The sequence below is a fragment of the Chiloscyllium punctatum genome, chromosome 4, assembly GCF_047496795.1.
Source record: "Chiloscyllium punctatum isolate Juve2018m chromosome 4, sChiPun1.3, whole genome shotgun sequence".
Taxonomy (NCBI): domain Eukaryota; kingdom Metazoa; phylum Chordata; class Chondrichthyes; order Orectolobiformes; family Hemiscylliidae; genus Chiloscyllium; species Chiloscyllium punctatum.
The window spans coordinates 102,400,177-102,416,724 of record NC_092742.1 but is presented as its reverse complement, the minus strand read 5'-3'; the positions used below and the strand labels follow the sequence as shown (position 1 = coordinate 102,416,724).

The window sequence follows — 16,548 nt, the reverse complement described above, 5'->3', positions numbered from 1 at the left end:
ATGATCAGTGCTAGGTCCACTCCTTTTTGTCATTTATGTAAATGATTTTGATGTGAATATAGAAGGTATGATTAGTAAGTTTGCAGATGACGCCAAAGTTGGTGGTGTAGTGACAGTGAAGAAGATTACCTCAGACTACAATGGGGTATGGATCAAAGAGTGGCAGATGGAGTTTAATTTATATAAATGTGAGGTGCTGTGTTTTGGTAGGGCACATCAGGATAGGACTTAAACACCTTTATGGTAAGGTTCTGGGCAGTGTTGCTGAACAAAGAGACCTATGGGTGCAGGTTCATTGTTCCTTGAAAGTGGAGTCCCAGATAAGCAGGGTGATTAAGAAGGTACTTGGCTCTGGCCCAAAACATCAATTCTCCTGTTTCTCAGATGCTACCTGACCTGCTGTGCTTATCCAGCAACACACTCTTGACTTGGTAAACTTGCATTTGTTAGTCAGTGCATTGAGTATAGAAGTTGGGATGTCAAGTTGTGGATGTGTAGGATATTGGTTCGGACACCTTTGGAATACTGCGTTCAGATCTCCCTGCTATAAGAAGGAAACTTAAAAGGGTTCAGAAATGATCTACAAGGATGTTGCCAGGGTTGGAGAGTTCAAGGTATAGGGAGAGGCTGAATAGACTGGGGACTATCTTCTCTGAACTGTCAGAGGCTGAGAAATGACTTTATAGAAGTTTATAAAATCATGGAGTAAATGGAGAATAGGAGTATCCAGAATAGGAAAGTCCAAAAATTCGAAGCAGTGCTTCAGGTGGTTGAGGAGCAGAATCATAATACACAGAATTTATTGCAACAGGATTGCAATGTCATGGAATATAATATTAAACAAATTTAGCTTAAATCTTTCATCTTTTGAAATGATCATGTGAGTTTCCGTTCCTTCGTACGTAAATCCCAGAACTTGAAAAAGTTGCATTCTCAAGATAGCTTTAACAATAGGTGCCATCTCAGCTCAGATAATACACTGAAGGTGTGAGGTTAAAGTCTGTATGTGTCCCAATGTTAGGTCAGACTGATTCAATTTGTAAAGTGGAATTTACAGCATCATGGAATTATGCAGTTTTTGAGCAAACTAAAATGTAATTCTGCAAGTACAAATTCACCCCACCAACTTGTATGTGTGCATGTGCAGGCGAGACGAGTGTGTGCGTGTGGGAGTGGGAGTGTCTGTGAGAGAGAGTGTGTATGTGTGTGTAATGGATATAAGTCTGTGAGAGGGTGCTTGTGTGAGTGTATGAGAGAGAGCTTGTGTGTGAGAGAGGTTCTGTGTTTGTTAGCGTATGAAAGAGTGTATAGTGCAGTGGGGTCATCTGTAGCGTGACATGAACCCAGGGTCCCCGTTGAGGCCATCCCCGTGGGTACTGAACTTAGTGACCAACTAAAGGTTGGTAGCTTAGCGTTGCAGTCTGCCTTGGAGGATGGCCACCCAAAGGTCTGAGCCTGAATGTCCCGGAATCATTGAAGTGTTCCCCGACTGGGAGGGAACACTCCTGGCTGGTGATTGTTATATGAATAAGAGAAGGGTTTAGAGGGATGTGAGCCTCGTACTGGTAAATGCGACTAGATTAATTAATGTTATCTAGTTGGCAACGACCAAAGAGTCTGTCTCCATGCATTATGAATCTGATGCTGAGTGATTTGATTGGGAGATGAACAACCGTCAGGAAAACAAAACTGATGAGAACTCTGTTGACCAATTTTAATCCTAGAGTAACAAATTTCAGGGCCAAACTCCATCCTCACTTCAGGTAGAAAGCAATTCCTGAGTCTAATGGCTCATCTTATAGATGGCATCTCAGTCCTGCCTTGCATTGTCAATCTGAGTGCTGTACTTGCCATTTCTGCTGTGGGAAGAAAGCTGTCCACAATCAATAATATAACAAATTTATAAGTGTACTTGAAACATCTTTTGTGCTCCATGAATTGCACTCTAATATATATTTTCCACTTTTATATTTTTTCTAGGTTACGACGATACAGAGTAGTTGGGAGTGGTAGCTCAGATTCTGACCTGCTAACGCACCTGGCTCAAATCTTACAAAATGGATCGCAAAAGACTAGGAGCTCCCCACAGTCCAAAAGTCCACAATCACCCCGTAGCCCCAAAACGCCGCCAAAAAGCCCAGTGATCCCCCGTCGAAGCCCTAGCGCATCACCACGGAGCACATCATTGCCACGCACTGCCAGTTCCTCCCCTTCACGTGGTCGCCCATATACAGACCAGAGGAGCTCTTCGCCACACTTTGCCAGGAGCCGCTCCCCTCCCAGTTACTCTGGGTCCTCGCCCTCCCGAAGAAGTTTCCTGCAGGACCACGGCTGTGGTAAACAGGGCAAAAATAGCTTGAAGGGACCTGGCAGTCCTCATCATTTGTGTCAAAGCAAATCCACGAAAGGAAAATGCTCAGGCAGAGATGGCAAAGTGTCCAGTAAACTCAGCAGATAGTAACAATTTGTGCAAGTATCTCTTTCCCCTTCTTCACCTCCTTGTTGCATGTTATTTAGTCTTTACTAAAAGAAAATCTGCTGTTGTCTCTCCTTTACTGGACAGTAGCTTATATGCCATTTTGGATCCAAGTGTTGGACAGGTGCTGCTTTGTATAAACTAGGAAAGCTATCAGTAAAACTAAAATTGATTGGTAGCACAGTACACTTACGGTCATACGCTGTGCAAGAGTGCTGCTAGGTTTTTTTTTTGGCTTCTGCTGCCTTGAGCTATTTGAGTAGGAAATACTAGTCTAATACTTCCACCTTTTTCAATGTATACACCGTCCTCCAAAATTTATGACTTGACCTGTTCTTGTGCCATTTTAGATCTTGAGGGAAACCTCAGAAGTTCATAAATAGAAGAAAGGCTGCTGTAGCATTTTCGGACACCAAAATTAATATAACATTTTTGCCATCTTTTTACACATATGTCAACTGTGTTTTTTTTAAATGTACAGTGTGTCTAGATATAAATAAAATCTAATTTAATTAACTAATTGATTCAGAGTTCATAGAGAGTAGTTGAACTCAAAATAGTTGAAGGACTGGAGCGTGTATGTCTATTGCAGAGAATTGACAACTGATACTGGTAGGTTAGTTTTCCTAGATTTGCATTGCTCTATGGAATCAGAAGGCAAAATCTTTAATTACCTCCTTTAAAAGAGTGTAAGATGCTAATACTTTGAAAACAGGCATGAAATGAGTGAGTGGTTGGAGGGGAATAAAGAAGCCTCAATTGTTTTCTTCCACTCTTTCCCTAAAGTTTAAATGAAATTGTGACTTGGTCCAGTCCCAATAAAATACACTGACTTGGTCTTCCCAAAGTTGGGACCCCAAGTGCGGCTGTGAGCTGAAATATTGAAACTGCGATCTCTGAGGCAGCAGGTGGAAATCTGCCGGAGTTAGGATAGCTCTATCTTGCTGTAATCGACCCCACTCTCTCACAACAATATTCAAACCACAAAATGAGGCCACAGGAAAAAGTTTGGGAAGAACTGCAATACATAGCAGTCCATAGCTGTGGACGTCTTTTCGTAATAATAAGGAAAGCTCTCCTTTAAATGTTTACTAACTATAATCCTTGCAACCACTGTGATAACAGACATCATCCAAATAAGTAATCACCAAAAGAAGAGAAAAATCAATGAGTAATTGATTTTGGAGTGATAGTTCCTAAAGAAAATAAAGATTTATATTACTTCCTACACATATCATTATGTGTAAACTATTACCGATCAGCATTTGATTGCCATGTGCCTGACTAAAAATATTAATGTATTTTATCTATGTATTATTTTGCTGCCAAGGCAAGAAACTCTGAGTTAAGTAAGTGGGAGTTTCCTACAAGACACATTTGTCACTTGAAGCCTGATTATTAAACGGAAATCACATCAGCTATCACTTTTTTTCAAGCTTTCCTTGGGTGGGTAAATTATTTAATGTATGTAATATTTTCCAACTGTAATGTAACATGCTGGGTAATTTTTAACCTTTCAACAACTGTTTTGAATGCTTAAAGAAATTGAAGTCCTGTTTTATGGTTTGTATATTATTGTATTATAGATGCTATTGATAACTGCATGTCATACAGTATATGTATGTATTTATTGTTTTCCTAAGGATTAGACTTTATTGGCTACAGGGTGTAAGATTGATTTTGCGTGCCTGAATGCTGTTGCTTTACATTTTCTTCCTGGCATGCAAAACCTTAATGTCAGGTTTGGGGAAACACGCACTCCCGAATTGAACTTTAAAAAATGAAATGATTCTGAACCACTGTAAAGTGAGGAACCGAGTGTGCACGTCTGTAACTGTACAGAGGTTTTAAATGTGAAAGATGTCAGGATTGGAAGTAGAACAAATCGGATTTTTTTTCCTTTTGCAACTGTACTGTAAAGGCGACAAAGAAACACTCAAAAACAATGTTATCCAAGTTGCTGTTTCTATTGATTGCCCAATAGTCATCTGACTCTTAAACATCCAGCATGCACTTTTTTAAAGCTGCGGATTTTGAGATTTTGCTCAAACTGTAAGTCTATACCAGTTTCCTGTGTCTGCCTTGCACTGCATTAGATTTCTTCCCAAAATAAAGATTTTTAAAAGTTACTGTATTATTTAATAGTATAAGTGTTATCAAAACTGGGAATTTTAAGAATCTAGCTTTAACAAAGTGGAAAGAAATGGACTTGATCAAAACAGGGGGATTCTAGCAGCTTTAACTAAGTTTGGAGATGTTTATGCAAGGTCACAAAATAGTGTCACTTCTGCTGAATTCCAATGGTTAGTGCAAAATCATGCATATTTTCTGAAAGGGAATTACTGCACTTCTCAAACCTGTCAATTGAAGTGACTCTAGATTACTAATGCTCATATTACCTGAATATTATTCTAATCTCTGCTCATGGTATAATATGTAAATTAGTATCAATGTAGTAAGTTCAAAAATGGGTCAGTAAAGCTTTATGCATGCATTAATTAAAAGTTAATCTAAAGTCATTTCGAACTTTGTATTTTATGTTAACAGTTGAGAAAGGGAAGGAGCGATTATAAAGTTGCTGACCTCTTCCAGCCTTATGGGGCTCACTTACAAATTGTGTGCACAGAAAGACTTATTGGCCATGACATTAGTAAACGGTTTCATTGAAGGTGCGAAAGGGTTTTTGCAAAAATTGCTTGCAGCCCCAAGTTCCTTTTTTAATTGCGATTCCTTCAGTTCTATTAGGCTTCTAGTTTAACTGCTTTTGGGATTATCTAGCATAATGCACATTTTGTTTTAGAAATGAGACTGAAAAGTGGGCTCCATACATCTTGTCAAACCTCTTTCCCTGAAAGAGATTGTTCAAATATGTGCAATCTGGCTGCATATTATGAACAGATGCACATGCAAAAAGCTTAGCTATGGTCAAATAACAAACAAGTTTCTCAACTCTGAAGCTAAAGAATAATTTGTAAACTGTTATAGGTTCTGTATAATGGTTCTACTTATTATTTGTGGTTAAATAGAATGAGATTTCCCATCCTAAATCGCATCTAATTTGCATTGTTGCCTTTGGACAACTTGAAGGGGAAATAAAGGATTTAACACCTTTTATACTAACAATTATGCTGGGCAAGAGGTTGTTTTATGGAGCCCACCTTAGAGTCAATACAAAAATTTACAAAAGCAGCAATGAGTATCAAATGGTCTGGCACATTTCAACTGTAGAGTACATTGAACAAAATGGCATACATTGTTTGAAGGTAGGGTGTACATAAAGTTGTAATTATTTAAGTTCTTTGATTTGTATCATATCAAAGCCTTGTACAGTGTTTTATGTTGTGTTCTAAAATTATTTTGTATTTTATTTTTATAAACCAGTAAAATAAAATATTCATTAAGCATGCCAACATATAAATATTTGTTGTCTTGTGTATTCCAATAAAAAACACTAATAAAAATTATTTGTCTTTTATTTGATCCTAATGATACAATTCATTCTTACTTCATCTACAGTTTTTTAGAAATTGAGTTAGCGTGCTTATTTAGTATGTTTCATCTTTCAAATAAATAAAATGATTTCAGGTACAAACTAAACATTTCTCTTAAGCTTAGTGACTAAACCTTTACTACAAATTGTAGTTGTCCACATGCCCCTTGATCATTATTCACAGTACAATGTAAGATGTGGGGTAATTGATAGCTAACCAGAATTCTGAAACCTCTCATGTTCACTTTTCAGGAGTCAAATTATAAATAGGATGCGTGTAAAGATGCTGTTTCTTCTGGTGAGGCAATTCAGGCAAGACATAAACTTAAGATTCAGGTCTAATCCTTTCAGCAGTGAAATCGGGAAGCACTTTCGACATGCAGGCTATTGGAAGTTTGGTGAAATGTTTCAAGACTGGGATTAATGGACATTTATTAGGTAAGAGTACAGGAGATGTGAATCCCTACCTTTAAACCAGATGTGGGTAAATGTGAGGCTGAATGGTCTACATCAATTACTATGCTCTCAGCTAGGTATGGGTTATATCAAAAACTTCCTATTTTAAATCTACTAATCTTGAATTGGAATAATATTTAAGAATACAATTATGGGAAAATTACTGTTTATTTAAAAAGAAAAATGTGTATTTGCATAGCTCATTGTACAACCAGAGAATGTTACAAAGTGTTTTATAGCTAATGAAGTTCTTTTGAAGTGTAGTCACTGTTGTCATGTTGGAAATGTGAAAATTGTTTTGCACACAGCAACCTCCCACAAACAGCATTGCGATCAAAGCCAGTTTATCTGTTTTATTGATGTTAGTTGATGACTGAACAACAATGAGGTCACTGGGGAGAAATTCACCACTCTCCAAGAGTGTCCGAGATTGAGCTGAGTGAGTTGGACAGGGCTCCGTTTAAGACCTTATCTGACAGGCAACTCCTCTTATTGCTGCATTGCAGTGTCAGATTTTCAAGTTTCTGAAGTGACTCAAATATCAGAGTGCTACCACTCAGCTAATAGTAACCATGATGTGGAGGTGCCAATGTTGGACTGGGGTGAACAAAGTCAGAGGTTACACAACACCAGATTATAGTCCAACAGGTTTAGTTGAGATCGCGGGCTTTCGGAGAGCTGCTTCTCCGTCAGACGATGCAGTTGTATGCACCCATGTGTATTAGGATAAAGACTAAATTCAAGAAAATAGTAACGTAAATTTGAAAACCAGTCTGGACATTTATTTAAAAACTGAAAGAACTGTCAGAAACAAAACAGAAATTACTGGAAAAGCTCCGCAGGTCTGGCAGCATCTGTGAAGCAAGATCAGAGTTAACTTTTTGGGTCCAATGACCTTTCCTCAGAACTGTTTTGGAACTGAACAGATTCTGCCAAACCTGCTAAGTCTCTGCAGCAATTTCTGGATATTTTATATCCATGACCTTTTATCAGTTCGTAAAGTCATTGTCAGTAATGTGATCTTTTAGTTCCATGTATTGTTTCAAAACATTCAGCTTTAAGCCCGATTTCAATTCAGTATTAGTTCTCCATTCCCAAGAACCCCAATGATTACAGAGATGATCGTGAGAAATTATTAGCTGGATTTATTCAGACTTGGAAAACGTGCTAGTGCATCACAGTATGGATATAATCTCAAAAATAGTGGAATTGGATGGCCAAAACTTGTGACTGCTCTCTCACTATCATGACATATTTACATTCCTCATGTTCCCTCAAATATTTTTCTTGTTATAGCTTGAATAATTCAAAACTGACAAATATGTGATAATTCCAAGTTGTATGCTGGCAGTTGTTTGTGCATGGTTATTTATGGGACTAGTTTTCTAACATGCTCCCATTGGATAAGCAATTTTAATAATTTGCTCGTAGAAAAATAGAAACTAGGGCAGGAGTAGGCCATTCAGTCCTTCATGGCTGTTTTGCTATTTATAGTGATCATGTCTGATCATCCCTGTTCCCATAAAAAAACATCAGATATTGTAAACTCAGGCTTTGGATCCCAAAACATAACTCAAACTCAAAAAATAGCGTATCTACATTCTTGTTTGACCTGTTTATACCTGTATAGCATTAATGCCAATCAAAAGTACAATAATTCAAATCCTAATTTATTCCTAGTAACAATGATTAATGGGCTAAACTGTTTTGCATTCTCTGAAGCAGTGACAGCATTGGGCGGCACGGTGGCACAGTGGTTAGCACTGCTGCCTCACAGCACCAGAGACCTGGGTTCAATTCCCACCTCAGGCGACTGACTGTGTGGAGTTTGCACATTCTCCCTGTGTCTGCGTGGGTTTCCTCCGGGTGGTCCTCCCATAGTCCAAAGTCCAAAGATGTGCAGGTCAGGTGAATTGGCCGTGCTAAATTGCCCGTAGTGTTAGGTAAGGGGTAGATGTAGGGGTATGGGTGGGTTGCGCTTCGGCGGGGCGGTGTGGACTTGTTGGGCCGAAGAGCCTGTTTCCACACTGTAAGTAATCTAATCTAAAAGAAAACAGGACATTTTTAGAGGATACTTAATGAAACACAATCCTTGTCCCCTCAAATTCAATGTTTGCTATTGTCTTTTAATTACTCTTTTCCCCTAAATCTGTCCATTGTCACAGGCGGTTTTAAGATGTTTCCTCAAGGTTTCCTGTGTATGTGAAGCTGTGTAATTCTCAACCTTGCAGTGAGTGAGACTATTTTAAATAACGCATCCTTTTGTACCAAAAATGAAAGGTTAGCTTATTTATAATCTTGCTTTTGAAAATATGTCTGATTCTCTCTTGCTCTCTCTCCTCTGCACAAAGATAATTACAGATAAGAACATAACCAGTACTAGTAAGAGTTGAATCACATTTAGTTTCTATTGGTTCCATGCAGGCCTGTTGTTTTGAGGTTCGAGATATCAAATTGATGGAGGTGAAGACTTTATGCAGCTGTATCTCAGCAGCTACGATGGCTTCCACAATTGACCTGCTGGAGGTTCTTTTCTCACGTAGCTTGTAGATGGAATGAGGTAAGGGAGAAAGTAGTCCCTTGTTTCTCTTCTACAATACTGCAGATGTGGCCTTTTTACAACATGGTTGGTTATAGCAGTCACCTAGATGGACTTGTTTATTCTCTTCTTTCGTGGTAGCTTGTCCTGTCTTGTCTTGATGGATAGCAAAGATGGCTGCAGTGATGTGTGAAAATTCCACAGGAATCTAGACTTGGAACCTCTAGAAGCTCAATGAACATTGGAATGTAAAAGCTCGGGTGACCCTTGGAATCCATTTTTGAACGTCTTTAATATCAGTCCACAATACAAATGTAATTTTTAAAAACTGACTTGTAATAATTTGTGACATTGTGACTGCGAGAGTGTAGCATGTTGTATTTCAAATTTTGTATTTTGTTTGCTATAAGTGAGAAAATAGGAATAGTTTGACCTCCTGGACAATGTCTTGCCTTCTTTATTGCTCAGAGGAATAATGGAATGTAAAGACGTTGATAGGGGCTCAAGGAATTTTGTCCAAGAGCTCAACTGAGCTCTCTTCTGCAACCACGTTTGGGTATCTCTCATTTCCCCTTTTCCCTATTAGATTGTGACAGACTTTTCTACTAATAATTTAACTGGCCTGGCATTTTGGAGATCTATGGAGAGTCCATAGCCAAGCAAAATGGTGGGGCAGACTGTGCATCAGGAAGTTTCTCACTTGTTTCTGGCATGAATCACTTTAACTGGTTGGAAATGGGGAGGTGGTAATATAGGGATGGGAAGTGACTTCCACATGTCAGAAACTGAATCGGGTGACTTCAAAAATATACCTCCCGTAGAAACACAGACAGTAGAAGCAGGAGTAGGCCATCTAGCCTTCTGACCTCGCTCCATCATTCAATATGATTATGGTGGAAAGCAAACTAGTGTTTCGAGTCTAGATGACTCTTCTTCAGACCTCTGACGAAGAGTCGTTTAGACTTGAAATGTTATCATACTCTCTCTCCATGGATGCTTTCTGATCCACTGTGATCTCCAGCATATTGGGCTCAGTATAAACTCCAGCATTTACAGTAATTTGCTCCTATGTATGATTATAGTTGATCCTGTATCTCAAAGGTATATTATCTACATTCTCGTTTGACCTGTTATTCTCTCCGTACCCCTTGATACTTTTAATATCTAAAAACTTCGTCAATCCTTTTCTTTATACTCAGCGATCTAGACTCTACAGTCTTCTGTGGTCACAAATTTCACAGGTTGACCACTCATCTCAGTTCCTCATCTCAGTTCTAAATGGCCTGTGCTATATTTTTAAACTCTGACCCCTGGTCTAGATATTGTCAGTTTCCCAATCCCAGAGGAGCCATCTTTGCTGCATCTTGTCGAGGCTTGTTAGAATTTTGTATATTTCAATCAAATCCCACTTCATTCTTTTAAACTCAAGTGAGTATAAGCCTAGTTGAACCAATATCTCCTCATAGGATAGTCCTTCATCCCCAGTATCAGCTTAGTATACATTTTGTTGCACTCCCTCTTATGTCAACTATCTTGGGAAGGGAGATTCAAACTGTACACAATACTCCAGGTGCAGTCTCACCAAAACCTTCTATAACTGCATTAAGACACTGCTTCTTCTGAACTCAATCTCTTTTAATGAAAATCAACATACCATTTGCCTCCCTACTTGCTGCACCTGCCTGTCTAATCAGCTGGTGGACAGGGATAGCCAGATTCCTTTGTATATTTACACTCCTCAATATGTCACTAATTAAATAATATTTTCTTTGTTTTTCATGCTAATGTGTACAACTTCAACATTATCGACATTATACTGCATCTGCCATGTATTTGCCCATTCATTTAACTTGTTTAGATTGACCTTAAGGGTAAAAGAGTGTGGTGCTGGAAAAGCACAGCTGGTCGAGGAGTAGGAGAGTCAACATTTTGAGCATAAGCTCTTCATCAGGAATGAAGGGGTGGCCCCAACGGGGCTGAGAGATAAATGGGAGGGGGGTGCGGCTGGGTGGAAGGTAGATGGGAATGCAATCGTTAGATTAAGGTGGGGTGAAGGTGATAGGTCGGAGAGGAGGGTGGAGCAGGTAGGTGGGAAGGAAGATGAGTAGGTAGGACAGTTGAAGAGGGCAGTGCCAAGTTAGAAGGTTGGATCTGGGATAAGGCAGGAAGAGAGGAAATGAGGAAACTGGTGAAATCCACATTGATGCCGTGTAATTGGAGGGTTCCAAGGTGGAAGATGAGGCGTTCTTCCTCCAGTTGTCGGATGGCTAGAGTTTGGCAGTGGAGGAAGCCCATGACTGACTTATCCTTGGAGTGGAAGGGGGAGTTAAAGTGTTCAGCCAGGGGGTGGTGGGGTTGTTTAGTGTATGTGATCCAGCAATGTTCTCTAGAGCATTCCATAAAGTTGGTGTCCTGTCTCCCCAGAGACCACATCGAGAACAATGGAGACAGTAAATAATGTGTGGAAGTACAGGTAAATCTTTGTCGGATGTGGAAGGATCCTTTGGGACCTTGGAAGAAGGTGAGGGGGAAAGTGTGGGCGCAGGTTTTGCACTACTTGTGGTGGCAGGGGAAGGTACAGGGAGAGGATGGTGGGTTGATGGTTGGCGTGGACCTAACAAGGGAGTCGCAGAGGGAATGATCTCTCTAGAACACAGATAGGGTTGGAGAGGGAGATATATCCCTGGTTGGGGTTGGGGAGGGGAATCTATTTTTTTAGGTGGCGGAAATTGCGGGTAAAGATGTGATGTATCAGGGGGTTGGTGGGTAGAAGGTGAGGACCAGGAAGCTTTTGTCCTTGTTGCGGTAGGAGGGGTGGGGTTCAAGGGCAGTGGTACAGGAAGTGGAAGTGATGCTCTGGAGGCCATCATTGACCACATAGGAGGGGAAATTGTGGTCTTTGAAGAAGAGGCCATCTGGAATGTTCGTTAATGGAATTGATGCTCCTGGGAGCAGATGCAGCGGACGCGGAGGAATTGCCTCACAGTGTCAGGGTCCCAGGTTTGATTCTAGCCTCGGGCAACTGTCTGTGTGGAGTTTGCACATTCTCCTCGTGTCTGCGTGGATTTCCTCCGAGTGCTCCGGTTTCCTCCCATAGTCCAAAGTTGTGATGGTCAGGTAAATTGGCCACGCTAAATTGTCCCACAGTGTTAGGTGCATTAGTCAGAGGGAAATGGGTCTGGGTTGGTTACTCTTCGGAGGGTGAGTGTGGACTGGTTGGGTCAAAGGGCGTATTTCCACACTTTAGGGAATCTAATAACCACAACAATTTCTTCACAATCATTTTTTCTTAAAATTAATTTTCTTCAATTCCTCCTCCTCACTAGACCCCTGGTTTTCTTATTAATAACTCCGGAAAAGTATTTATGTCCTCTTTTGTGAAGACAGAAACAAAATATATGTTCAGTTTGGCCAATTCTCTGTTCCCCATTTCTAAAAATCCGTTCATGGAATGAGTTTGTTGCTGGCTAGGCTAGCATTTATTGTCCATGCCTAATTAAGAATCAGCCACATTGCTGTGGGTCTGGAGTCACACTTAAGCCAAACCAGGTAAGGATCACAGTTTCCTTCCCGAAAAGACATGTGACAGATAGATTTTCCCGACAATCAACAATGGATTCATGGTCATCGTTAGACCCTTCATTTCATTTCTGAACTTTTTTATTGAATCCAAATTCCACCACCTGCAATGGCAGGATTCGAACCTCCATTTCGAGAACATTACCTGTGTCTCTGGATTAATAATCCAGTGATAAAACTAATAGGCCATTTCCTCCCTACCATTTGTCCCATTTCTGAGTGTTAACAAACCTGTATTTCTCTTCACTAATCATTTTCTCTTCACATATTGATAGAACTTTTTACAATCAGTTTTTATTTTGCCTGCACTTTGAGCTTAATACTCAATTTCCCTTCTCTTGATGAATCTTTTTGTCGTCTTTTGCCGAATTCTGAACTGCTCACAGGCTTTAGACTTGCTACTTTTTTCTGGCAATTTTCTGTGTCCCCTCATCGGATCTGATACAATCTTTATTTTGTAAGCTGTGATTGAGCCAACTTACCTGTTTTGTTTTTATGCTGGATGGAAATAAATGATTGTTTGTTTTAATTCATGTTAATTAAATATTAGCCATTTCCAGTCCATTGCCAATTCTTTTAGTAAGATTTCTTAAAGCATCATGGCTCACACCCTCATAGTTTCCTTTGTTTAGATTCATTTAGACTCTACATTTAAATTCAGCTACTTTATGCACCATCTTAATGAACAATTCTATTATTTTACACTTGCTCTTTTCCATCAGACCTCATACAAGATTGCTATCTAATTCTTTCTAGTTAGATAATACATACTCTAGGACAACCTGCACTTCAGTTGGTTCTTCAGTGTATTGGTTTGAAAAGTTGAAAAGAGGAACAGTTCAGCCAAATGAATGAGTGTGCCATGTTTATCTCTACATACCTCGATACTGAGGTAAAAACAATGACTGCAGATGCTGGAAACCAGATTCTGGATTAGTGGTGCTGGAAGAGCACAGCAGTTCAGGCAACATCCAAGTAGCTTCGAAATCGACGTTTCGGGCAAAAGCCCTTCATCAGGCTTTTGCCCGAAACATCGATTTCAAAGCTACTTGGATGCTGCCTGAACTGCTGTGCTGTTCCAGCACCACTAATCCATACCTTGACACTGCCCTATCCCCCCGGTTCAGGACACCACCCACGCTCTTCACCTCCTCCAAGACACTAGTTTCCTTGGTCCTTAATGCCACGTATTCACCATAGATATCCAGTTCCAATACACCTTTATCTGCTATGAGAGGGCCTCCAAGCTCTCCATTTCTTCTCTTCCGACATCCCCACCAGTACCCCTCCACTGAAACCACTCTCATTTGTTTAGCTGAACTGTTCCTCACCCCTCAATTATTCCTCCTTTGAATCCTCCCACTTCCTCCAGATGAAAGGGTTAGCCATGGGCATCAGCATGGGCCCCAGCTGTGCCTGTCTCTTTGTTGCTTACATGGAACAGTCCACCTTCCACAGTTAGACTGACACCATTCCCCGCCTTTTCCTCTGGTACATTGATGACTGTATCGCCGCCACCTCGTGCCACCACAAGAAGGTTGAACAGTTCATCGATTTCAGCCACACATTCCACCCTGACTTTAAGTTCACCTGGACCATCTCAAACACCTCCCTCCCCTTCCTGGACTTCTCTGTCTCCATCAATGGAGACCGACTCAAAACTGACATCTTCTACAAACTCACTGACTCCCATGGCTACCTGCAATACACCTCTTCCCACCCTGCCACCTGTAAAAACGCGATCCTTTATTCCCAATTCCTCCGCCTCCGCCACATCTGCTCCCAGGAGGACCAGTTCCACCACAGAACACACCAGATGGCTTCCTTCTTTAAAGACCACAATTTCCCCTCCCATGTGGTCAATGATGTCCTCCAGCACATCTCATCTATTTCCTGCACCTCTGCCCTCGAACCTCGCCCCTCCAACCGCAACAGGGACAGAATCCCCCGGTCCTCACCTTCCACCCCATTAACCTCCGTGTACATTGCATCATCTTCCACTATTTCCACCACCTACAAACCACTAGAGATATATTTCCCTCCCCAGCCCCATCTGCTTTCCATGAAGACCATTCTCTCCGCGACTCTGTCAGATCCATGCCTCCCAGCAACTACCCACCCTCCAATCCTAGCACCTTCCTCTTCCACCGCAGGAATAACAAAGTCTATGCCCACGCCCCCCCCCCCCCCCAACCCCCCACCTCCGTCCAAGGCCCTAAATGAACCTTCCACATCCATCAGAGTTTTACCTGCACTTCCACACATGTCATTTACTGTATCCGTTGCTCCCGATGTGGTGACCTCTACACTGGGGAGACAGGACGTCTACTTGCAGAACACTTCAGAGAACATCGCCGGGACACAAGCACCAACCAACTCCACTGTCCCATGACCGAACATTTCAACTCCTCCTCCCATTTTGGCAAGGGCATGTAAGTTTTGGACCTCTTCCATCACCACACCCTGACCACCCAACGCCTGGAAGAAGAACGCCTCATCTCTTGCCTTGGGACCCTCCAACCACATGGCATCAATGTGGATTTCACCAGTTTCCTTATTTCATCTCACCCCCACCTTATCCCAGTTCCAACCTTCCAACTCTGCACCGCCCTCACGACCTGTCCTACCTGTCCCTCTTCCTTCCCATCCATACGCTCCACCCTCCTCTCCGACCTATCACCATCACACCCCACCTTCATCCACCTATTGCACTCTTAGCTGTATTTCCCCCCCCTGCCACCATTTATCTCTTTGCTCACAAGTCTTATTCCTGATGAAGTATTCTTGCCCGAAAAGTCAATTCTCCTGCTCCTCAGATGCTATATGACCTGCTGTGCTTTTCCAGCATCCACTCTTAACACAATGTATAGCTAGCCTGAATGAAGTTATAAATCATATTTATCAATGAATCAGAAGTAAATTTAACAAAGTGCTTTTAAAAAGTATTGCTTATGCAGGGACAGAGGGTCATCATAGTGTGTAAGGTAGACTCAGTCATTCCTGTTAAGTGAGCTGTATCACATATTCTCTCCGTACACCCAAAACACTTTATTATATCGAGCTTCTTTATAGATTAGATTACTTACAGTGTGGAAACAGGCCCTTCGGCCCAACAAGTCCACACCGCCCCGCCGAAGCGCAACCCACCCACACCCCTACATCTACATTTACCCCTTACCTAACACTATGGGCAATTTAGCATGGCCAATTCACCTATCCTGCACATCTTTGGACTGTGGGAGGAAACCGGAGCACCCGGAGGAAACCCACACAGACACGGGGAGAACGTTCTCTTCCAGCCTTTCTTTTGCGTTCACCACCCTCAATTTTAGCACCGTGATACTTCTTGCTAACATTCTTGTCACTATGGCATCCATTTTTTTTTCAAAAAAAGGAATAATCTAGGAGTAGTGTACCTTTGACAGGAAGTTGCTCAATGTATCTCTCTCAGAAAGCTGCTCTCTGTACAGTACCTCTCACAGAAAGCTGCTGTGTCGATAGCTGACATTGGCCCATACACAGGACGGCACTAAGACCAGCACTGACATTGGTGCATGGGCAGAGACTTCGGCGAGGATATCGGTGCATGCGCAGAACAATCACCACTGGTCTCGCACTATTGAGAAAAGAGGTAAATGTTCTCGAAAATACTGTTTCTTAATTCCTTAGTGATGTTATAGGGAAATTGTTCTGCCGGAATATGCATTATCTGAGAACTACCTGTATTGCTGTTCGCTATTACATTGATTTAATCCTTTAGTAAAGAGTGCTACCCTACCTCCTTTCCTGTTTGTCCTGCCTAAATATTGAATACCTTGGATATTCAGTTGCCAGCATTGGTCACACTTCAACCATTTCCATAATTGCAACTGTATCATAACAGTGTATATCTACTTACACTTAATTAATCTACCTTACTGTATTGCAAATGCTCCAATGTCTTTGGACTTACTTTTCACTTTTTATGTCTGCTTTCTAATTTTGCTTCTTACCTTTCTGTCTTTTGTT

General features: G+C 41.2%; 1 protein-coding gene across 3 annotated transcripts in view; it reads left to right on the top strand.

The window, feature by feature from the left end:
* The window catches only part of LOC140476599 (tau-tubulin kinase 2-like), a 299,170-nt gene extending 293,264 nt beyond the window's left edge, over positions 1-5,906 (top strand). For all 3 annotated transcript variants that reach the window (XM_072569438.1, XM_072569437.1, XM_072569436.1), the window contains one exon: positions 1,981-5,906. In XM_072569438.1, coding sequence (XP_072425539.1) covers positions 1,981-2,458 — 478 coding nt within the window. In that variant the 3' untranslated portion in view covers positions 2,459-5,906. The remainder of the gene's footprint in view (positions 1-1,980) is intronic.
* The last annotated feature ends 10,642 nt before the right edge of the window (positions 5,907-16,548 follow it).